At 40.0% G+C, this 25,992-nt stretch overlaps 1 protein-coding gene across 3 annotated transcripts in view; it reads right to left on the reverse strand.

Moving 5' to 3' along the window:
* Positions 1–1,602: 1,602 nt before the first annotated feature.
* The window catches only part of OGT (O-linked N-acetylglucosamine (GlcNAc) transferase), a 34,843-nt gene continuing 10,453 nt past the window's right edge, over positions 1,603–25,992 (reverse strand). For 2 of the 3 annotated variants that reach the window (XM_047715090.1, XM_047715091.1), the window contains exons 4-22: positions 25,280–25,348; positions 21,886–22,002; positions 19,237–19,316; positions 18,469–18,664; positions 18,077–18,217; positions 17,383–17,483; positions 17,064–17,217; positions 16,872–16,973; positions 16,263–16,442; positions 15,447–15,605; positions 14,620–14,709; positions 12,296–12,421; positions 11,728–11,898; positions 11,501–11,617; positions 11,238–11,408; positions 8,868–9,020; positions 7,131–7,383; positions 6,747–6,870; positions 1,603–3,894 (exon numbers count right to left, since the gene is read on the reverse strand). In XM_047715090.1, coding sequence (XP_047571046.1) covers positions 3,720–3,894; positions 6,747–6,870; positions 7,131–7,383; positions 8,868–9,020; positions 11,238–11,408; positions 11,501–11,617; positions 11,728–11,898; positions 12,296–12,421; positions 14,620–14,709; positions 15,447–15,605; positions 16,263–16,442; positions 16,872–16,973; positions 17,064–17,217; positions 17,383–17,483; positions 18,077–18,217; positions 18,469–18,664; positions 19,237–19,316; positions 21,886–22,002; positions 25,280–25,348 — 2,679 coding nt within the window. In that variant the 3' untranslated portion in view covers positions 1,603–3,719. The remainder of the gene's footprint in view (positions 3,895–6,746; positions 6,871–7,130; positions 7,384–8,867; positions 9,021–11,237; positions 11,409–11,500; positions 11,618–11,727; positions 11,899–12,295; positions 12,422–14,619; positions 14,710–15,446; positions 15,606–16,262; positions 16,443–16,871; positions 16,974–17,063; positions 17,218–17,382; positions 17,484–18,076; positions 18,218–18,468; positions 18,665–19,236; positions 19,317–21,885; positions 22,003–25,279; positions 25,349–25,992) is intronic. The other variant, XM_047715092.1, reaches the window with a different exon arrangement.

A 25,992-nucleotide genomic window follows, 5' to 3' on the forward strand; every position in this document is an offset into this window, starting at 1 on the left:
CTTGTGATCTGTCAAATAAATAAAATCTTAAAAAAAAAAAAAAAAGAAGGAAAGAAAAACAAACCGGGAAGTAAATGCTTTCTAGACGATGTTTCTCTGGCAGACGCCCGTTAAGTTTCATAATTTAAGCATGTGCCCAAACGGAACACAAAACCTCCGTGCATGTAGAGATATTAATAATATTGCGTTTATTTCATGCTAGGCACTGTTCCAAGTGTCTTATATGTATTTAATCTTCAAAACACCTCAGAAAGTAGGCAATGTTAGCACTCATTTTATAGAGATCACACGGCTACAAAGTGCCAGCGCTGGGATTCGAACTTCAGTGATGGGAGCTCCAGCCCTGCATTATAGAGATTACTCAAAAATAAAATCTTAAGGGATGCCTGGCTGGCTCAGTCAGCTAGGCGTCTGCCTTCGGGTCAGGTCCCGATCTCAGAGTCCTGGGATTGAGCCTCTCCACCCGCCCCCCAACCCTCATAGCTCGGGGCTGAGCATGGAGCCTGTTTCTCTCCCTCCCTCTGCCCCTCCCCTCTTCTCATGCATTCTCCCTAACAAAATCTTTTAAAAAATCTAAACTCTTAAGCACCAAACTGCCTATATACATAAAGGTACTTTCTGAATGAGTCAGGAATTGGATAAGAGGGGCTTATTATAACCCTATCTGTACAACAAACTTGAAAGTTTACCTCTACAAGCCCCTTCTATAAAAATGGGAGCTACGTAACTGTGCCTCAGAGGTTTGGGCAAAGAACCTGAACGTTAGTTGTCATTAATATTAAGAGGCATGTGCTTCAGGTAAAAGGGTTAGGACTGGAATTAAATCTTGTTACCCAAGCTTATTCCAGATCCACAAGCAACTTCTACAGACTTTAGGCAGGAGGAGCTGAAGTGGACTGAAAAGGACAGAAAGAGGGGAGGGAGGGGTGAGAACCTTTGAATAGGATGCCTGACACCTTTCTTCCCCACCACCTTTTAGGAAACAAACACCCATCTACATCAGGACTTTGAGGGTCAAAACCCACAGAGCTTGGGAGGTAAATTAGCTGAATTTTTTTTTTTTTATAATGTAAAGCTCTATGCCCCACATGGGGCTTGAACCCACAGTCCCGAGATCGAGTCGCATGACCTACCAACTGAGCCAGCCTAGCACCCCAGAAAGATGGTTGAAAATTTTTCTCTTTTATTATCTCTGAGAAAACAGAGCTAAACAGTCTGTTCTGGTCCCTGCTACTCTGATATCCTCCCTCATACCTGTGGCAGAGTTCAACCACCACAAAGAACACGACTAGTTCACACGAAGAGTAAGACTACAGCAGTAGCCGAAGCCAGAGCAGTCACAGTCATTACGTAAGCCAAACAAAAACCACCATGAATGGGTGTGCTGGGAGTCACAGGCTTTGTCGTCCTCTAACGGATCCCAAGCCCACCCCTCTCCCACACCTGGCTGAGAAAACAAAATAATTCTTAAGATCACAGCTCCACTAGGGAAATATGGTCCTCCAGTTATTTGGAGATGTTCCAATAGGAGTTTCTTCACTGGGTGACCCTGTTTTTCTGTCCAACACTCAATCTCACAGAATACAAAATACATCAGCCATATTAAGGGCAAATCATTCATTTATTGTTTAAAGATCGCAAGACAACATCTGGATTTCTGTAGCACAATTTAAATGTTTTACTTTTCTGATAAAGCAGAGTATAATAGAAAAAACAATTAGTTTCCAGTGATATATCTATAGCTCTATTCAGAATTAAGTCTTTCACAGACATGTTACCTGGAAACAAAAGCCTATTACAATAAGCAAAGCTTCAACCAGAGCGGCTACTTTTCGTGCCAGGAAAAAAAAAGTTCATCCCTATAGGAGGAATGATGTGCTATGTAAAATGGCTGTAAGGTCACAGCCTTGAGGGCACTGGAAGTATATTCTCCTATTCCACAGTAAGTAGTTTGGTGAATTTCAAACATCAGTTTATCTGCAACCATGCTGGCAACCTCTGACTGGTAGTTCCATCGGGTAAAAAATAAATTAAATCCCTATACTGATGTTTCTTGATTTACATTTTTAAAAGGTACACAGTTCATTTAACATGTAATTCTGGCAAGAATTACATTTGAGACTCCTTGCTCAGATTTTGGTTAACAGTAAGAATCTTTCAGAAATTCAAGTTCTTATTAATCAATAATTTGTCAGCTAGGATACATTCAGGCATCAGCTGCAACTACAGAATAGGTGCACTGCCTCAGCGCTTTGGAAAGACATTATAATCTAGAACACTACTAGCAGACAAAAAAATATCTGTTACTGGAGAGCATAAGTACAGTACAGCAACACAAAACATATATTCATATGTCGGCTTGTTTAAGCCTCAAGCCCTCGATCCTTTGTTGAAATTCAGCAATTGTATTCCTATGGGTTTTAATACCAAAAACTCAAGCTCCAGGAGGGCTAAAGTCTAATTTGTACTCCAAACCACGTAGCAAAGCCACTTGCTACTACTGAGGCTGATCCATACAGACTTCAATACCAAGTCCAGAAGACAATTATTACATAATACCCGAGAAGGTCTGAAAAATAATTACTCATTTACATAGCTGGTCCTTCAGAGCATTTTACCTCTATCATGTTTTTTGATGAAAGTTATTTAATGTATCGAAGATAACTGTGACTTACTGATCAAATACGTGAATACTTATACTTACCTGGGATTTCATTTCTGCTGAAAGAAATAGGAAGAACAGGACTCACTTAAAAAAAAAAAAAAAACTTGAGAAAGGAAGGTAAAAATCTTATCACACACTATCACTTTTGGAAGCAGCATAGAGGGGCAGTCAAAGGTAAAACACTGGTGAAATAGGTCAAAACTAGGCCCCCCAAAAATCTATATTATTATCAATGACAGTACCACAACTATGCCCTGCATAATTAATAATCACTCCTAAGAATTTTCATTTGGCACCAGATGATGTGTTTAAGAGAAACACTCTGGGATATTTAAAATCAGACTTCGTTTTGTTAGCTGAGTTATAGGAGAAACTTTAAAGGAGGGGAAGGGAAGGGAAGGAAATGGGAAACGGACCAGAAAAAAATTTTTGAGTCATCATCTAAACCAACAAAGCACTGATAGCTCCAAACATTAGGTCAGACACTAAAACGACTGATATAGGCTCAAGTGGTTTATAAAACCTATAAAAAAGACTACACCAGCAAAGTCCCCATTAATTTGTAGAGTTCAGAAACTAAAACAAGGAGCAACATTTTAGCTTAAAACCTTATCTCAAGAGAATCATATACACTTCACATGAATAAAAATACCTGAAACCAAACATTTTTAAAAGCTCCAATACCCAAAGTATAAAGAAAAAAATTAATTCAGAAGACTCAATCAATCCATGGAATCACAAAACGGCTGGACAATCTGTATCTCCCCTCCACACTAACCATCCCATGGAAGACCAAGGGAGATCAGACCTTCCAGACCTATGCACCACCTGGTTGCTGCAAAATTCTGTGTAGATTCCTTGTGGAACAGCAGTTTCCCATCTCGTGTCTCTCCCTATCACGCAGGAAGCAAGTCTGGCTGTGCTATTCTATTATCGTTTGTCACCCATCTGCAACATGATACCGTACAGATAAGCAAAAGTACATTATCTAGTTCCCTTTCCCCAGAAGGTTGAGGCTCAGGTATAGGGGCAATCTCCTGTGCATAGTCTTTATTTAGGCCGACTCAGTGACTTCAACAGGCTTAATCATGTGATCAGGTTTGTTGCCAGCTGCATAGTGCTCCCACATCTGTAGATAGAGCCGCTCTAGTTCCATTGTGTATTGTTTGGTGTTGAACAGAGGGCTAGATATTCTCTGCTTCCACACTTTGCCACGAATTTTCTTCAGGCTAGGCAATAAAACAAAAAAGAACCAAGCTTACAAATCAGAGCAGAAAAATTCAGAACCAGCCCTCACAAATTCCTAGTCACCTCTGTGGTAAAATACATGACTGTACTTCACACTGTGTTCTCTTCTGACTGGCCACGCTGACCTCAACGCTGAAAAAGGGAAGGATCACAGCTAACGCAATGCTAACATTTAGAATAATCAAGTTCACCTCCACGTCCTCTGAAAATATTGTTTTTCCTAAAGAAGTATATCCACGAGATCCCATGCTTTCTCCATTTCAGCTCACTTCTACCTTTAAAAGAATTGGCAATCACACATGTCTATTCCCATGTACCAGTTAGAATGTACACTGCTTACCCTTTTCGTAAGAGATTTAGCAATATGTGTGTCAAGAAACTTAAATGTTAACAACCCTCTGATCGATCAGTAACACTTTTACATCTATCCAAAAGAAAATGATCAGAGATACAGACAAACCTGGCCATGCAAAGATGCTCACTGAAGCATCATTTACAATAGCTAAGCAATGAATGTGAGATGAAGTTTTCAGTTTATGAATATTTTAATGAAATAGGAAAAATACTCCAGGGGATAAGAAATATACTATCTCTACTGCCATAATTTTCCACTTACACATGAATTACTTATTTAGATATTAGCAAAAAGTGTTCCTAGTATCACCAAGACCATGGTTTTATTCAAAATAGGGAAAAGAAGCAATCAGTCCTTCACTGGGAACAGACAGGTAAAGAATTCTCAATTCCTCTTCTGAATATGTAATTTGTGATGAGATTCTTCTTCTATGGAGAGAATTACTACCTCAGAGGGACAAGCTGGAACACTCCTATGCATTTTTAAAAGCAATTAATAAAAAAGTTTTAAAGTTTTTGTGACAGAACTAGTAAAATGGCTATACATTATGTTGGCTTCAACCCAACCATGACTATATTAATGCTACCTTTCAAATAAATGTACTTCTGTGCTCTATTTTTCTAAGTTCTGTAAGTCAACGGGAGAATGGTTGAACTGTGCTACATCCATACAATGAAATACTACTCAGCAATAAAAAAAAAATGAAGTACTGATATAGGCCAACATCAGGGATCAATCTCACAACATTATCCTAGGTGAAAAAAACCTATAGAGTGCATACTGTATGGTTTCATTTGTATATGGTTCTAGAAAGGCAAAACTAAGTTATGGGGAAAAAAATTCAGGACAGTAGTAGTTGTCCTGAGGGTTGGTGTGAAGGACCAACTGAGAAGGAATGTGAAGGAACTTTCTGGAGTGATGATAATGTTTCCATACACTGTTACAGGTTTGGGTTACAAAGGTAGGTCTCAAAACTCAAAATTTAAGATTTATGCATTTCACTGTATATAAATTCTGCCTCCAAAATAATATTAAACTCTAAGGATGTCCATTCTTAAGTATACAGGAGTATGGAGGTCTGCAATGTACTTCAAAATGTATCATGTAAGATGGATTGCTATGTGGATAAATGAATAAATAGAGGAATAGATACGTGATAAAGCAAGGATAGTAAAGTGTTAGTGGTAAAATCTAGGCAGTAGGTACAGAAGTTTATTTTAAGACTGAAAATTTTTATAACAAAATGTTGGGGAAAAGTATCATATGAAATCAACTAAGCTCCAAAAAAAATTTTTAAATACACTAAAACTAAAACATTTACTGTAGTTTTCTCTAGAATGATGGACACAAACCTTAATTTTTTAATGACTGAGCTCAAAATTTTCAATCATTCTTCTTAAATATATGAGATATTCAATGGAGAAGATTTTGAAAATATAAATGCTTAACATCTTCTGAATGCTTACCAAGAACTTTTGTTAAGTGGTTTACATGGAACACCTTTTTTTTTTTCAACCCTTACATCTCTGCAAGGTAGGTACTATCATGCATCCCCATTTTGCAGACAGAAAAAGCAAGGCACGTAGAGACTAACTTGCCCAAGGTCACAAAGCTTCTAAGTGGGAGGGCGTGGATTCAAACCACCAAGCAATCTCTCTAGAATATGCTACTTCTCAGAAAAACAAGAAGAAAAAAAAATTACCCAGAACACCCAAAGAAAAGCCTCATTTAAGAGAGAAACACTACTTCATTGTAGGCTAAAGCACCCCTTATCTAAGCACCACCCCTCTAATTCCCACCCACTTAGGGCACTGAAGTTATGCTGGCATTTTCCCTTAGGCTACAGTGAAGATGTAGCACCCTAATAGGATCAAAGGTCTGGCTGTTTTCCCTACAGCTCTTCAAATTTTGAGGAAGGGTTGTACCAATTTACTCACTGTCTGAAATGTATGAAAAGGCCAGCACCTGGATGCTCCCTCATCACTGGTATCATACTAAAAATATTTATTTTCTGGCAAATAATGGCTATACTACAATGTTATTTTATATTTGCATTTCTACTACAGAGGTTGAAACTTTCTCTTATTAACCATTTGTATTTCTACTTGAATGAGTTGTCTGTTCATTTCTGTGTTTGGTTTCCTTTTAAGGAATTTAAGATATGAATGTTCTTTGGTCTTTATATAACCAGACTATTATTATTTGACACAGAAACAAAGATTTTCTTTCCCTCTTTGCTTGCCTTTTTATTTTCTTGACTCACTTTTATTCAGCCATTTACTCTTTACATAGTCACACCTATTGATCACTGCTTTTATGGAAGTTCAGAAGTTCTCTCATCTAGAGATCATACAACTAAATCACCTAGTTCATATTATCCTTATTTTATAATTTCATTGTGTAACATCTATATTCTCTCTAAATTTTCCTTATCTATCTCCTTTACCATAAAATTTGTTCACGGAAAAGTTTACTTACTATTCTAGGTCAGTTCCCAGTTTCACAGCTATGTCTTCATATTCTTGTCTATTTTTAGCAATAAGCTCAAGACAACCTAAACAAGTGAGCTGGGAAGCTGCAACTCGAGAAGCAAGAGTCTCTCCTGCAAAAAAAAAAAGAAAAAGAAGAGAACAGACTGCACATCTGAGGATGTAAACAGCAGTTATTAATGTTGTTATGTACCCCATACAATGCAGATGAGGAGAATGGAACGGAGTGCTTATACTTGGAACAAAGCTCATTTTTTTATCATCTTGCCCTAAGTGCTGCTTCTAGTACACACAATTTCACCTAAAAAATGTTTCCCCTAAAGGAGGTTTTAAAAGGAACAAGGAAGATTCCAATGATTTATGGGCAACTCACCTGGCATAGTGACCATGGGTGTTCCTGCCCAGAGAACATCCATCCCTGTGGTGTGTCCATTACAAAGGGGAGTGTCCAGGCAGACATCAGCCAGCTGGCCTCTCCTGACATGTTCCTCTTTAGGAGCAACAGGTGAAAAAATGATACGGTTTTGGGGAAGGCCCATGTTTTGCGCATACTGTTGAATATTAGGTTCTCCTACTGCTGGAAACCGCAACAGCCACAGCACACTATTGGGAACACGCTTTAGAATCTAAAATAGGGAAAATAAGAATAGGGTTTTTTTTTTAAGATTTTATTTATTTATTTGACAGAGATCACAAGTAGGCAGAGAGGTAGGCAGGGAGAGAGTGGGGGAAGCAGGCTCCCCATTGAGCAGAGAGCCCGATGCGGGGCTCGATCCCAGGACTCTGGGATCATGACCTGAGCTGAAGGCAGACGCTTAGCCGACTGAGCCACCCAGGCGCCCCAAGAATAGTTTTTAATAGCAGTTCTGCCCTTCTCAAGAAAGGCTCTCATAGAGCTCTAATAATTCTACCAGTCTATTCTTGTCACCCAGATAGTAGCCTACTATGAACTTTGTCTTTCCCTCATAGATGAATTAGATCAACTGAATTACAGGTTCCTGTTGTGCTTAGCTGTCCCCAGAGTTCAAAGAAAGAGAAAACTGACGTAAGACACAAAACAAGTTACTAATTGGCAAAATCTGAGGCGGCTGTGTCCTGTGGGAATCATTATTGACAGTGGTTTTTGCTGATGAGCAAGAAATTTTCCATTTCAAATTTTAAATCCCCCAGCATGACACAACAAACAGGATGAGCTCACACTTGCCTGACTACGTGCCTAATCAAGATCAGGTGTCAGCAGACTTTCTGTAAAGGACCAGAGAACAAATATTTTTGGCTTTGCAACCACATGGACTCTGTCATAACTACTCAATTCTGTCCTTGTCACTGGAAAACAGCTACAGACAGTATGTAAACAAGCAGGCGTGACTGTGTGTATAAAAGTTACAGAAACAGGGGCGCCTGGGTGGCTCAGTGGGTTAAAAAAAACAAAAATAATTACCATCTGGCCCTTTAAAACAAAGTTTGTTGATCCCTGGTTTTGAATACATAAGTTAAAAAGGTTCTTAACATGATATTTATACACTGGAAGGAAAAATCAAGGGGCACCTGGGTGGCTCAGTCATTAAGCATCTGCCTTCGGCTCAGGTCATGATCCCAGGGTCCTGGGATTAAGTCCCGCATTGGGCTCCTTGCTCAGTGGGAAGCCTGCTGCTCTCTCTCCCACTCCCCCTACTTCTGTTCCCTCTCTAGCTCTGTCTCTCTCTCTGCCAAATAAATAAATAAAATAAAATAGGGCTGCTGGGTGGCTCGGTTGGTTGGGCAACTGCCTTCAACTCAGATCATGATCCCAGGATCAAGTCCCGCATCAGGCTCCCAGCTCTGTGGGGAATCTGCTTCTCCCTCTGACCTTCTCCCCTCTCATCTCTCTCTCTCAAATGGATAAATAAAACCTTAAAAAATAAAATAAAATAAAAATACTGTGTCAACTATACTAAAAAAAAATTTTTTTTAATTAAAAAAAAAAAAATCAAAAATGGCTGAAAAACCTACTCTTTTGTAGAAATGAGCACAACAGCTCCTGAATGGAAGTGGAGGGCAGCCTTAGCAACATGGTCTACATAATCTCTACGTGTCTCTAGACATGAATAATTAATCTACCCATACTCACATTTGCCCACATCTGCAAAGTAGAAGGGTCGATTTTGTATAACTGATTAAAATTACAGTACACAATGGCATCTTCTGGTAACCCATACTGAGAACGTGTGGTTACAATAATGGTACGAGGAACCTCTTCTCCAGTGGCAGCTTTATTGTTGATCTGGAACATGAAAAACAATATGTATTTATATTTAAAGCCAGCAGCATCTGGTGTTTTTTAACTAATGAAGAATCCTTGGGGTGCCAGGTGGCTCAGCAGGTCGGGCATCTGACTCCTGGTTTCAGCTCAGGTCACGATCTCAGGGTTTTCAGACTCCGAGGCTAGCGGTGAGTCGGCTTGAGGATTTTCTCTCTCCTCACTCTGCCCCTCCCCCAACCTGTTCTCATACACACATGCACACACTCTCTCAAATAACTATCTTTTTTTTTTTTAAAGATTTTATTTATTTACTTGACTGACAGAGATTCCAAGTAGGCAGAGAGGTAGGCAGAGAGAGAGGAGGAAGCAGGCTCCCTGCTTCAGGGCTCGATCCCAGGACCCTGGAATCATGACCTGAGCAGAAGGCAGAGGCTTTAACCCACTCAGCCACTCAGGCACCCCTCAAATAACTATCTTTAAAAAAAAAAAAAAAGAAAGAAACCTTAAGATGCCAAATAGTATAAACCATTAAAAGTTACGTCATTTGAACTATGAAAAAATATTCATGACATATTAAGTCAAAAAACGGAAAATGTTACAGTATTATCTTAATGGGGGGGGGGGACCACTCCACACCTTCAAACTTATGACTCAAGCCAAAAAGTTCTTTTCAAAACCTTATTCCAACAGCAAGCTTTGCTTATTTTTTTTAGATTTTATTTATTACACACACACACACACACACACACACACACACACACACAGCTAGAGAGGGAACAGAAATGGAGAGAAGCAGGCTTCCCATGGAGCAGGGAGCCCAATGCGGGGCTCGATCCCAGCATCCCAGGATCATGACCTGAGCTGACGGCAGACACTTAATGACTGAGCCATCCAGGCACCCCTTCTGCTTATTTTTAATGAATGAAATGTCCTTTTCTAAATCACACCCACCCTTGAAGGCTAAACTTATTCCTCCAAATGATCTCTCCTGCATCTCCTCACACTGATGATCACTATTTTTAAGTATCTACGTATACAATTAATTACAGTCTTACAATTCCCACAGATCTGGGTACTGTGTTAAACTGTTATATAACTATTCCAAGTATGCATGGACATTTCATACATTTGGGCATTGTGTTCTAAACTCAAAATTCTTTGTCCCTGTGCATTTCAAGAATTATACACATTTTTTTCTTAAGTCAAACATGTCTGTCCTATTTCAAATGGCATTTAATCAGAGATTAAGAGAAAACACACCATCTTTTTAGCCCAATACACACTGTAAGTGACTATTATCAATTCCTTTGCCTTAACAGGAGCTAACCTGAGAGAAGAGTTCATTTTGAGCACCTTTAGTATAAACTGTTACACCACTAAAACTTTTAACTCCTGAGAGATCCTTGCCTTATAATCTTGACAGAGCTACATACTCACTTACTCCAATATGCAATATATATTTACTGAACACATAGTATATTACTGTGATTAAGACACAGACCCTAAAGGAATTCAGTTCAACAGAGAATACACAAACACAAGAATGATAACATGCTCTGCTGGATATAAAATACATCCCAGGTATTACAGAAGCAGAAAAGACAAGGAGCACAGAACAGGAAAGGTGAGATTAGCAGATTAGTGATAAGGACAGGAATGGATTCCTGGAGGAACTATCTGAACTAAAAAGTCTTAAAAGGAAGGAAGATTTAACTAGGGAAAGAATGAGTAACAGAAGCAAGAAACTGTATGCAGTACAGATAATTATTCACTGTTGATAAGAAGAAAGCCACAGGCAAGGAGTAAGAAACATATTGTTAACCAAGTAGACCCTCATTAAGTGACCTACTGGCTGAATCCAAGAGACTTTTAAAATAAGACAAATTGAGGGGCACCTGGGTGGCCGAGTTGGTTAAGCGTCTACCTTCGGCTCAGGTCATGATCCCAGGGTCCTGGGATCGAGTCCTACATCAGTCTCCCCGCTCAGCAGGGAGCCTGCTTTTCCCTCTCCTCCCTGCTTATGCTCTGTATCTCTGTCTCTCTCTCTCTCAAGTAAATAAAATCTTTAAAAAAATAATAAAATAAGACAAATCTATGTAAGATGCCAATTTCCACTGAACTCAATTCCTCAACTATGAAACAGAGATAATGATACTTACACCTCCTGGAGTTATTATGAGACTTAAAGGAGATAAAAGAATACCTGGTGGTACATATTATGCTCTATTCTCTCCTCACCTGGGTAGTTGCTAGTCCATTGCTAATACTGAACCCATTAATTGTTATCTGAATTTGCCCTCTGTTAATCATCTCGATAACTGCTTCCGCAATGGTATTCATAGGAATAACAGGCATATTAAGAGCTGTATTACTGCTGTCACCATTGTCTCCTCCATCAGGACACTTCATCTATAAGGAAAAAATGACAAAATGTATCATTAGGAATAAGATCCCAAATGCAGATAACTTCATTTCAATGACAATATTGACCAGGTTCTGACCTTGACAATTTTCACATCCGGCAGACTATCAAGAAATGCTTTGAGGTCGATGCCATTAAGAACAATCCGATTATCATAGATGTGACCATTGGACTTAAAATCGATGACTGCTTTTTTCTAATAAAAAAAAAAGGTTTGAGACAAATCTTTTAGGATGCATAGGGACAACAACAAAGAAAGGACTACAGTTCTTCGCAACATCCACATAGCACTGTTTTTCTACCTACCTTCAAGTGAGGGAACATATTAGCGTGATCACCAATAAAGAAAGTATGGGGCATATAAGCCAGTTTCTCAGAATACTGCTCAGCAACTTCAGCTGGTGACGTTTCCTGATCAGTGATGATGTAGTCCATGAAAAGTGCACCACTAGTCCCAGGGTATCCCAGCCACATGGCCTAGAAGAAAAAAGAAACGAGGCCAAAACCTAAAAATGTTCATCAAAAGAGTTCAAAACCAAATAAACATACAAGGAGGGTTGACTTCTTTAGCCAAGAGGGATGACGTAGTATCTCAAACTACCTTTTGAAGTGTTAAACGTTTTTCCAATTTACAATACCAAACAACTGTTTGTACTCAACCACGAACTGTGTGTTTCTATACATGTGCCTGTGCATATTGTATTCAAGACTCAAAATTCTTTATCCCTGTACATTTCAAGAACCATACTTTTTTTCTTAAGTCAAGCATGTCTGTTGTTTCAAATGCCAGGTAACCGGGGGGCCGGGGGTAGCAGAAATCACTGTCTTTTTAGCTCAATAAACATTGTGAGCAATTACTATTTAGTTCCTTTACCTGAATAGGAGCAGGCCTGAGAGCAAAGAGTTCATTTCGAGCACCCTTGGTATAACCATTCATATTTACAAGGATGTGTATGCCATCCTGATGGATGCGATCAGCTGCTTTTCCATTGCATGGAATCTGTGGAATAAAAAAAAAGAACTATGGGCGCCTGGGTGGCTCAGTGGGTTAAAGCCTCTGCCTTCAGCTCAGGTCATGGTCCCAGGGATCGAGGCCCGCATCGGGCTCTCTGCTCAGCGGGGAGCCTGCATCCTCCTCTCTCTCTGCCTGCCTCTCTGCCTACTTGTGATCTCTCTCTCTGTCAAATAAATAAATAAAATCTTAAAAAAAAAAAAAGAACTATGTGTAATCTCAAACTAATTCAATTAGCTTTAATGGCAAATAGAATTCAGAGTCATAGGTGCAAAACACGGTAACACAAATTACATTAATGTAGCATAAAAATATGGCTAAGTGCCATTAAAATGGGCCCAAAACATTACAGAAACAGAATACTCAGGAAGCGGAGTTCACTCTATATTGAACCTATGAATAACAAGACTTCATAGAGGATTGGTGTTTGAAATGGGCCTTCAAAGATGAGTAAGAGTTTGAGGCAGTTGGACAGAACAGAATCTCAATAGAGAACAGAATGAATAAAGAACCAGAGTAAAGTGCATGGTAGATTTTGAAAATGCTGAGTAGATCACTTCTGTCTGGTATAAGGTATATATGAGGGCAAATGGCAGGTGAAAAGCATTGGCAAACATGGCTGTGCTCGGACTTAGATTGTGAAGGCTGGGGTGCCCGGGTGGTTCAGTCAAGCGTCCAACTCTTGATTTTCGCTCAGGTCATGATCGTAGGTTCATGAGATGGATCCCTATGTCAGACTGCACTCAGCACAGAGTCTGCTTGAGATTCTCTCCCTCTGTCTCTCCCCATCCCAACTCGAGCCCTCTCTCTAAATAAATAAATTTAAAAAAAAGAAGCGGGGCGCCTGGGTGGCTCAGTGGGTTAAGCCGCTGCCTTCGGCTCAGGTCATGAACTCAGGGTCCTGGGATCGAGCCCCGCATCGGGCTCTCTGCTCAGCAGGGAGCCTGCTTCCTCCTCTCTCTCTGCCTGCCTCTCTGCCTGCTTGTGATCTCTCTCTGTCAAATAAATAAATAAAATCTTAAAAAAAAAAAAAAAAAGAAAGAAGGACTGGGAAGGCCCTGCTGAAGAGTTTAGACTCCACAGTCAATAAGCAGTGGGTCCCTGAACGTCTCAGATGTGGAGGACAGTATGCTTCTTGGTCAGAGTCTAAACGCTATATCAGAAAGGGTTAAGTATAATCCCAAAGCAAAAGCTACATTGCTAAAAATGTTGGTACACACTATTTACTAAATGACAAGGATCTCACAACCCTTCTGCTGGAACTTCAATGATTCATGTATCAATTACTAGATATACCAAACATTGCATATCCCTTTTAGTCACCAAAGTGACCCACAGAATCTATAAAGAAAAACCTCTAGACCGAGCAAATTAATTCCTCCACAGGTTTCAATCTTAATTTTGTTCAAAGAGTTTATTTACTGGGCGCCTGGGTGGCTTAGTGGGTTAAACCTCTGCCTTCGGCTCAGGTCATGATCTCAGGGTCCTAGGATCAAGTCCTGCATCGGGCTCTCTGCTCAGCGGGGAGCCTGCTTCCACCTCTCTCTGCCTGCCTCTCTGCCTAATTGTGATCTCTGTCAAATAAATAAATAAAATCTTAAAAAAAGGATTTTATTTACTTATTTCACATAAAGACAGACAGTACAAGCAGGGGGACCAGCAGGCAGAGGGAGCAGATTCCCCTGAGCAGGGAGCCCGATGCAGGACTCGATCCCAGAACCCTGAGATCATGATCTGAGCCAAAGGCAGCCACTTAACCAACTGAGCCACCCAGGCGCCCTCAATCTTAAATTTATCATAAAATTGATGCTCCTAAAAATAACAATAGAGCAAGTACAGAAATAAAGATAACCAAAGGCAAATGCCCACAAAAACAGATGAACCATGATGAACCCTAGAATTCCTCTATTTTCTTTAAATAACCTATTTATTCCTCTTCCAAGGCAGCATTTCCTGAAGAGTTCTATGTCCAAGCACAAATAGATCCCATTTTTATTTCATTTGCAACGTCAGCACAATCCACACTGATTACAAATGTAAATGATCAGAGAAATAAGATCGCAGTAATTATCCATATGTAATGGCTGATGTTAAATACTGGTCATGAAAAATACAAGCTACACACCAATAGTTTCATTCACTATTTGCTTTAAATTAAAAGCCTGAAGTGTAGGAGTTTCGCCTACCTGAGAGAGATCAATGAAATGATTGGCTTCTGCCATCACTTTCACTCTGAAGTTTGTGCCATCATCTGGGCTCAGGGCGTAACAGAATACCTGAAGGGCAGCACACAATGTATTTAAAAACCTCGGCTTAACAAGATACAGAAGCAACCACCGATATGTCCATCAAGAGATGATTGGATAAAGAATACACAGAGGGTGTTGGCATACATACAATGGAGCCATAGAAAAGAAGGAAATCTTGCCATTCACAACAACATGGATGGAACTAGAGAATATTATTCTAAGTGAAATATGTCAGACAGAAAAAGACAAGTACCATATGGTTTCACTTACATATGGAATTATAAAAAACAAATGACCAAACAAAAAATACACAGAAACAGACTCCTAAGTACAGAGAACAAAATGGTGGTTGCCAGAGGGAGGAGGTGAGGAGAATGGGTAAAATGGGTGAACGGGATTAAGACGTACAAACTCCATCCCTGTGACTTATTTTCTAACTGGAAAAGTACAGCATAGGGAATTCAGTCAACATTTAATGACTTTATATGGTAACAGACAGTAACTACACTTACTGTGGTGAGCATTTCATAATGAACGAATGTGAATCACTATGTTGTACACCTGAAACTAATGTAATATTGTATGTCAACTGTATTTCAATTAAAAAATTAAAATTAAATGTAAAACTAATCTTGGCTCAAATCTTTCAAAAAAGACACTGACTGACCTTAACACCTAATGGTGATGATAAAGCCAGAAATATTTTTTGTTGTTTTTTTTTTTAAATAAAACAAATAGTGTCTCTAGGGAAATACTAGTCTTACCTCAAATTTATCAGGATTGTGCATGCCTGGAATAGACTGCATAAGGTGAGAAGTAGGATGATTCCCAAAGTCAGAACTCACATATCCTACACGCAGCCGACCATCACTAAGCTTCAAGTCTTTTGGATGTTCATATGGTGGCTTATGAAGGACATTAATCTACCAACAGAAACCAATGCCTATTAGTACAGTTGAATCTATACATAAATCTTCATCTAGGAAAACTGATAAAAAACAAAACAAGCCTGTACTTTCCATCTGTTGGAAATGGTTTGCCCAGAATACTTAATTTAAGTCATACAGCCAATTCAATCCAATCTTAGCAGTTTATATAATATGCTTCATACTCTGACCTGTTCCTGAGGCCTAAGTAGTAGCTTGAGCAAATCTAAAACTTGGAGAAAGCTCGAGGCAGTGTGGACAGAGCATGACATACCCTGCATTTTAGAAAATTCTATAGGGAAGCATTTCTAAAACACAGAATTACATTTAGCACTCTAATCCATTCTGCTGAGCAAACTGTCATCTTTGATCAAGTACTGCTCTAATTCTCAAAGCAGAGTATAAAATACCAAACACTTTTATTAAATATTATGGCTTTCAAACACCAGCCCTCTACTGTTAGAATTCCACCCTAGGGGATGGAAGGGGTCATGACTGAGACATGGTATCTCTGGGGTATCTCGTTTCTCAGCATGGGTTGTGTTCACCTTATAGTAAGTAACTCAAGAAACCACATACATATGACTGATTCACGTCATCTTCTGTATCTGTACTTTATTGTGAAACAGAAAGATTGAGACAAAACAATTGTACCTTATCCAAGCAGAGGTTTCCATGCCTCTCAGCAATAGCCTTCCTGAAGCCGTGAGAAAGAGGGTAGAGCATACTATGATGAGGGTGCACAGAAGGCAACCTGTTCTTCTCTAGCTGGTCAGCCACAATACTGACCAACTTCTTCATTCGCTCATCATAGTCTGTCCAGTCACAGACAATCTAGAGGAGGCAAGAAGCAGTTACTACCCAGAGGCACCTGGGTGGCTCAGGTGATTGGGCATCTGCCTTTGGCTCAGGTTGTGATCCCGGGGTCCTGGGATGGAGCCCCATGTCGGTCTCCCTGCTCAGTGGGGAGCCTGCTTCTCCCTCTCCCTCTGCCATCTCCGTCCCACCTCTCCCCCACCCCCCAGCCTGTGCGCTCTGGCTCTCTCTGTCAAATAAAGTCTTAGGGGGGAAAAAAGTTATTTCCCAGAAAACCCTATTCCAAGATTTAACATTTTACATGACTTTGGCCTAATATAACTTCAGATAACCCTTTAGAAAATAGTTTGTTTAAAGGTCTCTGGCCAGGCTTGGATTAATGTGGCACATAACAATTAAAAAGTGATTGCCACACCGAAACCCAATTACTGGCCTGTTATTCTTTACCTGCAGGCAATGAGCCAAGTTACAATAAGCATCAGGAAAATCAGGCTTCAGTTTCAGAGCAGTGCGGTAGGAAGCAATCGCTTCTGGAATATTCCCTGAATCCTGGAAATAAGTAAAATGGGATGGTTAAAAGTTTTGCTACAATTAAACATTAGGTGCTTAGATGCACGTATTATAATCAACAGTAGTAACCTTATGAATGGAAGCCAAATTGCTGTGGGCATCTGCAAACGCAGGGTTAATCTGAATGGCACGAGTGTAACACTGCAAAGCTCCCTGAACATCCTGCATCTCCTTTAGAGTGTTTCCCATGTTCGAGTAGGCATCAGCAAAGGTAGGACTAATTCTAAAAGAGAAAACGAAGATTTTCTTCTTCTAGTACAAAAACCTTTAACTCCCTGTAATGTTAGTCTATGGTTATTAAAAGTCATCTTAACACAAGCCAAATGTGCCACAGGCCAAACATTTAAAAATGTAAAGGAAAAAAAAAATTAGACAGTGAGGATCTTACCGAATAGCCTCCTTATAATGCATCAGAGCTTCCTGAAGTTTTCCCTGCTGCTGCAGTACACTTGCTAAATTTGAATGAGCAGCAGCAAACTCTGGGAAGACCTACAGAGTCAAGATGACATCCGAGGTTTAAAAAAAACTTCTAAACCAGCAGTAAAAACTTACCACGGTAAGAACTTTGCTCAAGTATCTTTATATCCCTACATTTCTGTCTACCTTCTCCAAGTCTCCTCATTCTTCAAAATCAAGTGACTCAAATTCTACCACTTCCTTTATTTTTTACCTCTCCTTGTTTCCAAAGGTGAGGAGGTAAGACCTCTCCTCATCCAGCTTATGCCGATTACTCCAGCATCTCTCTTTTCTAAAATCTCAGTCTCTTATTAAACCACAACCACCACCCACCATTACAGCCATCAGGCACTGAAATTATGGACTTATTTGTAACCTCTCTTGAACTGTTAACTCAGTTTAACTTTTCCGTGTAGCTCTACCTGCCCATAAAATAACAAACTCAACATAGAGACTTCCCTGAATGTCACACACGACTTCACTCATACCTTAGATACTCAATTACTGGTTCAATGAATGATTCAACCACTGTTTTTACAAAAGAGGTGGATGACATGGCAAACTTTAACTGCCTTTCCTCTATTAACACACAGAAAAAATATCCAGCCACACCACCCTGAACATACTTCCAATGCTTTACGATATAAGCGAACAGCCTCTTCAATGTTTCCCTGTTCTCTTTTGATATTGGCTAGGTTATTCAGAGAGTCTGCATGGGTGGGACACAGCCGGAGAGCTGTATTATAACAATCTTCTGCTTCGGCAACCTAGAAAATGAAACAAATTATTCAACACCTATACGGAGGAATCACAGAGCCAACACAGATGTTATTCCAACAACTGCTTAATTAAGCCTAATGGCTGATAATATTCTAGAAAATAGGTATTTTTGCTATTCTCTCAACCAAAACTTGAAAGTAAAACAATTCACCACTTCGATACTTAATAGCAATAGGTACAGAAACAGCTTTTTAATCCTACCAGGTAACAAAGAAATAGACTGAATAAATGTCCTTACACTGCCCTTCTCTTTGAGTGCATTGGCTAGGTTGCAGTAGGCATCAGGGAAATGTGGTTGCAGTTCAATAGCTCGCCTGTAGGTGTCTATTGCCAGATCTATCAGGCCTTGCTCATAGTATACACAAGCCAGGTTGCCGTGCACCACTGCATGATTTGGACTCAAGCTTAGGGCACGAAGGTAAGCTGCCACAGCTCTGTAAATAAAAAAAAAACATACACACACACACACACACACAATGCAACTAACTTTTAATGGATGCTTTGTTACAATTAATTCAAGCTATACCAAAGTCTATCAATTAATTATAATTCATGCTATACTATACTTAACCTCACATCAACATTCCACCTTAATAAAAATGTATTTTTACATTGAAAAATTTTCTATTTCCACATAAGAAATCAGCTCTCCCCTAACCAAAAAAAAAAAAAAGAGGTCAAAAAGTCAGGATTTACTTAGCCTTTGGAATCAGATCAAAGAAATAATTTAGTCTAAAAGATAACCACTTCAACAGGTTTACAATAAAAGAAATTTCAATTAAATTCCCAGTGAGAAGGATAATGGCTTGGAGGAAAGCCAGCAATGAAAAGTCAGGCAACAATGCCTCTAAATAAAAGGTAACACAGCAGACATGATGAGGGAAAAGCAACATACTAGAAAAGGAAAATGTATTTCAATGGACCACTGTCATCATTTTAGTCCAAAGGCTCAAGTGCCAATACAACAAACACTCAAGAAAATGTATCAAATAAAACATTCTCTCACCTGTCAAATATCCGTGCCTCTTTCAAGACATTTCCTAAATTGATATAAGCATCCAGAAAATTGGGGTCAAGGGTGACAGCCTAAAAATTACAAGACAGCTACTCAGAGACAAGTTAAGATTTCAGATTACACTTGCCAATTACAATTTTTTATTCTGAGATAATTTTAGGCCTCCAATTACATATTCCAGTATAGTTAAATCTTATTTCTTTCACTTAAAAAAAAAACCCATATAGGGGTGTCTGGCTGACTCAGTCGGAGCATGCAACTCTTGATCTCAGCATTGTGTGTTTGAGCTCCACACTGGGTGGAGAAATTATGAAACAAATAAACTTTTAAAAACCGTTATTTTAGTACCCACTCATTATTCACAAACCTCAATGTTATCAAAATAACTTGTGTAATGGGAGAGCACAATGTGTCCTGAAGGGAAAAATTTTAAACTGGGTCTCCTCCAATTTTACTGAGCTAAATACTTCTAACGGTGGGCCCTATCTTATTTAAGATTAATTAGCCTAACTCTTCTAGGAGCGCCTGGCTGGCTCAGTCTGTGCAACATGTGACTCTTGATCTCGGGACTATGGGTTTGAGCCCCACGTTGGGTGTAGAGATTACTTAAAAATAAAATCTTAAAAGTGTGCCTGGGTGGCTTAGTCGGTTAAGTGTTCAACTCTTGATTTTGGCTCAGGTCATGATCTCAGGGTTTTGAGATCAAGCCCCACATCAGGCTCTACGCTGGGCTTGGAGCCTCCTTAATTCTCTCCCTCTTTGTCTGCCCCCTCCCCACCTCAAAAAATTAAATGAACAGGGGCGCCTGGGTGGCTCAGTGGGTTAAAGCCTCTGCCTTCGGCTCAGGTCACGATCCCAGGGTCCTGGGATCGAGCCTCACATCGGGCTCTCTGCTCAGCAGGGAGCCTGCTTCCTCCTCTCTCTCTGCCTGCCTCTCTGCCTACTTGTGATCTCTGCCTATCAAATAAATAAATTTAAAAAAATTAAATGAATAAAAAATAAAATCTTTAAAAAAAATCCTAACTCTTCTAAAACATAATGGCAGGAAGAAACAGCAGCAGGCTCTAACTGAAAAGGGAAATATATAGCTCATTAATAAAGTCTACATACTCAGTAAGACCTTAGTAAGATATGTAATTAGAGCTACACACTTAGTCAGATACATTACTTCAAGGAGATACTAACCATTAAATGGTTTTATCCAAATAAATCTGAAGTTGTCTTAAAATATGGCCAGATATAACCAGAGCAGGGATTCTCAACCCTGGCCATAACATTAAGAATTCACCTCCTAAAGGGTGCCTGGGCTCTCTCACGTACCAGTTAAATCAGACCCTCTGAAGATGGCACCAGGAATTCCTATCTTTTATAAGCTCCTCACGTGCAACCAAGGCAGAGAACCACCGAGCAAGAGGTAGGTACTCCTACAGTGTAATAAATGCAAACTTTAACTGAAATACTGAAAAGGTAAAGGTAATGAGTAATTGTGAACATATTAAAGAGTCATAAAGAACACTTCCTCTTCTCTTTGCTTCTATCACAAAGTACCTAGCATCTGGTTGTGTCTTCTTTGCCACAGATAAATGCCTAAATCTATTAATGGTGAAACTCTGATTGTACCATTCCTTTTTCATTTACTAGCTGGAACACTGCTATAAATAGAAACTTCCCCCATCAACTACTGGGTTACCCTAAGGTCCGGTTCACACAGAAGGAAGACAAATACTTTATTCTTCCTACTCTAGTCAGTTTTCAAAATGAATTACTCCTTATCTTTTAAAGGTAGCAAATGAATTTCTTCTTAGTATATTTATAAACTCATGAATTTACACACATTTGACAAGTTTCAAATATATCTCAGTTAATATTCCAGCTGATGTTCAAGTCCCATCTTTAGCCAGCATGAGCCTCTTCCGGTTGCCTTTTCGAGTCCTCTCGACCTACTCTATCAAAGCTTCCTTGCTTTCTGGTGTGATAGGGTACTCAAGATTCATTTTGTACATTTCCTACCCCAATCTGGAATCAGCCTTTTGACCAAGAAACCCTGCTTCTTTAAAGTTGCCCTTCTTAAAAAAGCATTTTTAATTTCTAAAATACATTTTCCATGCAAACCTGGAAACTGCCTGGCGGTGGGGGGGGGCACCTGGCTGGCTCAGTCGATGGAGCCACGAGCGACTCTTAGAACCTAGAGTCATGAGTGAGATCGAACCCCACGTTGGATGTAGAGATTACTTTAAAAAATAAAATCTTCAGGGGCACCTGGGTGGCTCAGTGGGTTAAAGCCTCTGCCTTCGGCTCAGGTCATGATCCCAGGGTCCTGGGATCGAACCCCACATCAGGTTCTCTGCTCAGCAGGGAGCCTGCTTTCTCCTCTCTCTCTCTGCCTGCCTCTCTGCCTACTTGTGATCTCTCTCTGTGTGTCAACTAAATAAATAAAATCTTTAAAATAAAATAAAATAAAATCTTCAGAAACAAACAAAACTGGAAACTGCCACATCATATACCATCCAGCAAATGCTATAACGCTGTCAAAGAAACAAAGATTAAGTGACTGATGAAGTAAAGGCCTATTATTTGGTTCTAAGTAAAAACACCCTGCACACATAAGCACTTCCCAAGTACCAATTATTAATGACTAACCTTTTCAAAGTGATGAATTGCAAGCCAAATCTCTCCTTGTGCATTGAAAACACAGCCAAGATTACTCCAAGCTACTGCAAAGTTCGGTTGCGTCTCAATTGCTTTCAAATAACATGCCTTAGGAGGGGTTAATGAAAGAAGATGGGAGGGGAAGGAGGTAAAGGGAAAAGGGAAAATTTGTAAAGGGAAAAAAAAAGATTGGGGGGGGGAAGAAGGTGATATCATTATTCCTTCTCTGACCAGCCAAAAGTGACCCTGCAGCATAGGCTCGCTTGCGCCAAAACTAATGCGCTGCCACAGCTGGCTGCTCCTGCGCCTGCGCCACCAGAACCCAAGTGCAAACCACCATGTTCAGTTCTGCTGACCAATAACCGACCCTTTATTCTGGGACTTATCTGGGAAGCCAGTTGCCTTAATACTCTATGCTGGACTTCTTTATCTGAATACCTAAGGGCTTCTGCTAGGTTTTCAAGTCTGCTCTAGAGGGTGCCGCTCAGAACCAAATTTTCCCACCCCATTACCCCCTCACCAGTTTCCCAAAGCGTGCCCTACAAAATGTTACCAGAGCTCACTGGGAAAAAAAAGGATTTCATGATCAAATCAATTAGGCGAACAGAAAACAGGTTTCTTTGCTACAGAACTTGCCTAAGCCTTTAACAGTTTATATGGGACTCCCTCAACTTAGTTGACCATGGAACTCTTTTTTTCCGTGGACATATTACTAGAATGCTACGAAACACACTTTGGGAAACGCTGCTCTAAACAATACTGTTCCTCACTCACATCAAAACTACGCTACTGAGGAGAAGAATGTCTTTCTGCCACATCAGGTATAAGCCAGGCTATCCATCCTCACAACACCCGACTCCCAAGGGGGACCAAAGCTGAAACCTCCTATGACAGGATTGCACCTAGGTTGAGGTCCCTGTAATGCGAGCGCAAACATCGCTTGCGCAACCTAACAGCAACGCACTGCGCGATCGCTGCGAACTGCTGCGCTACATAGAACACCCCTAGACGCAGCAAACGGCCAACCAGATCCATTAATCTACTAGACAGGCCCAGAGAGAATATTTGTTTAATGAGATTAGTTGGACTCGAGGTATGTTAAAACCCAATTTTATCCAAAAAAGGCTACACAATAGGACTGAGGGAGCCAGTCAATCAGATTACTCATCTAGTCAACCGTTCACAGGGGCTCATTTGCACGCATTGCGCATTAACGCTGCGCAGCCTTTGCGCTACTGCAGGGTCACAGCGCATCATCAGAAGAGCAGAATGCTGCAATCCAAACAAAGAAGAAAAAAGGAAAAAAATGAACAACAAGAAGAGTTAGAAGCTTTTACTAGTAAATTATCTCTAATAATTTTTAATATCAATTAACTTTTACTTATCTTTGACAGAATTGTGGCTATAGTATAAACATTCTCTTACGTAACTTGCTCGTAAATAAAATTATTTTAAGCTGTTTCTGAAGCCACAAGACAGAAGATTCAGGCATGGAGGCAAATTGTTTTGCTGTGGCAGTTACAAACCCGTTACCATATTTCTCATCATGTGACTTTTCGGTGCGTTCCTTGCTGGAAGAGGAGGAGGTGTGTGTCTGCCCTAGATCCAGGCCTCGAGCTCCCTTCAGCGAGGCACCTTACGCATGGAATAGGAGGTTTCACCCACCTGAAACCTTCTAAATACAATATCAATGGTGAAAAACCAAAAACAAGAGAGAAAATAAAAACAAGATCATTAGTAAAAGTTCAACAAAGCAATTGAAATTCTTTGGATGTCTATTACATATGGGAATGAGGACAGTCTCAAGTCTGTAACATGGGAAACATGCAGAAGGGAGAGGGTTAATCAGGGCTATTGCATACAGCAGGGATTTTTGCTGGAAGAAAGGCTCTTCGCTTTCTACAAAGACAACTTAATTTTGCTTCCATCTACTAGGAATATGCTGGCTTGAATTTTCAAATGCACTGATTACAAAAGAAATACATTGCATTTCACTCAAGAGTATGTTCTTGTTCACTAAGTTCTCACAAAAACAGAATAAACATTTTTCAAACTAGGTGTCTCCAGAGCTCTGAAATAAAGAAGTCAGCAACCTAAGGCAGGCGCAATGTCTCAGCCTAAACCGATCTCTAAAGCTGCAGTGAAGTGCAATTCATGTTAGCTGTCCGCTTGGTGGGGTGACAATTAATAGGAGCTTATCGAATATTTGTTCTATAAATTACCAATTAGATTTATCAGCTAAGATTGGAATCCATTACAATTCATTAGCTGGAAACCTACATAAAGGTTAATCCAAAGTGTCAGCAGAATTTATGAGCTACGCACTTAAAACTAGTGCCTTTTAACATTAGATGGTGCTGAAAAGCCTTCGCCCTCCCTGGATGAAGCAAACAGACAGCTACGCTGCGCATACACTCCACGCATTAGCATGCGCGTGGGGCTCAGAGCAACAGGTGGGAGTTTCAGAAGCATTCTGGTTTCTCCCCACTCCTCACCCCTGCAGCGCGGTTGCGTAAGGTGGCTTGTAACAAGACAATTTCATGTGTAAATTTAATTTACAATTATACCAAAAGCTTTAATAACCCAACCTGGTGTTCAAATTCATTATTTGGAAACAAAGAATGCTAAAAGCCACCTTTCCACTTTGGCAAGTTTTCTTTCGATCAGTCCATTTCCCAAACAAACCAGCTTTGTCCTTTTTTTTTTTTTTCTTTTTTTTAAAGAGGTAGGGTGGGGAGGAATAAAAGAAGGAAGTAAGGAAGAAAAGAAGGTAGACAAATAGGTTTGGAAAAGAGGAAAAAGGAACTTAGGGGAGGGAGTAGGGACAAGGGGCAGGATGTTCCAATTATTAATTTGCAATCATTTTAACAGCCTTTCTTCCACTGTAAAAAGGGTAAGGAAGATGAAGGGAGGAAGGTTAAATAAGAATTTTAAATGCCAGTATTACAGGGTAACATTTGGATGAAATTCTTCTCCACTTACAAGCCACAAAGGACTTAGAAGAGCAGCATTTTCAATGGCACCTGCATCATATAGGAGTCTTGAGCCAAATCACAGGTGCTCTGCTTGTCACCAGCAGGCAAGCCTCAGATTTGAAGGAATAGTTACTTATTCCCACATAAGATCATGACGGAGCCCATTGTTATAAAGATGATCTAGCTCAGCAGAAAGGCTCCAAAATGTTCAGGTTCTTGCTTTACCCCCAGACTTAGAACAGATATGCCAAAGCATGGCCCTGCTCTAGTCTGAGGTGATTCATGCCATCAGTTTTCCTCAGTTTCATAGGACTGTTTTTTGGAGATAGCTCAATGAAGAGTTGAAGACTTGGCAAAAAGTACAAGTTTTCGTAACACTGATGTTTAAATGTATTCTATCAAACACCTACCTTGGCTTCTTCCAAGCGACCCAGGGCTTTGAGCAGGTTCCCCAGGTCACTGCGAACACAGTACAAATCCTAGAAACCAGGAGATACTCCTTAATTATACTGTCAACCAAAAATACCTTGAAATTACTTTTATGCATCTAAGCTTGCTGTCCTTTTATTCTGCCAACTAAAGATACTGCTTGACAAATTACAGAACCACAACCGCACATCCTCAATTCCAAATTCCAAAAAGTTCCAAAAACTTATCTGATGATTAAATCTGACCAGAACCGGCACAAAGCTATTTAGAGAATTCATTGATCCCACTTAGTGTGAATACTCAAACCTCCTGCTGCAGAAACATGTGTTTTACTAGAAGGTACTGCTCCAGACTCACCTGAGAGTTTTATACATGGTACTACCATCTTTTGAAAATCCTAAAAAATTTTGAATTTTGAAATGCCTCTGATCCCACCAGTTTCAGATAAGAGACTATGGGCCTTGGAACTGGAAAGTATTATGCTAACTGAAATAAGTCAATAAGAGAAAGACTATAATCTCACTCATATACGGAATTTAAGAAACAAAACAGGGTGCCTGGGTGGCTCAGCGGGTTAAGCCTCTGCCTTCGGCTCAGGTCACGATCTCAGGGTCCTGGGATCAAGCCCCGCATCGGGCTCTCTGCTCAGCAAGGAGCCTGCTTCCCCCTCTCTCTGCCTGCCTCTCTGCCTACT

This window comes from Lutra lutra, chromosome X (genome assembly GCF_902655055.1).
Source record: "Lutra lutra chromosome X, mLutLut1.2, whole genome shotgun sequence".
Lineage (NCBI taxonomy): Eukaryota > Metazoa > Chordata > Mammalia > Carnivora > Mustelidae > Lutra > Lutra lutra.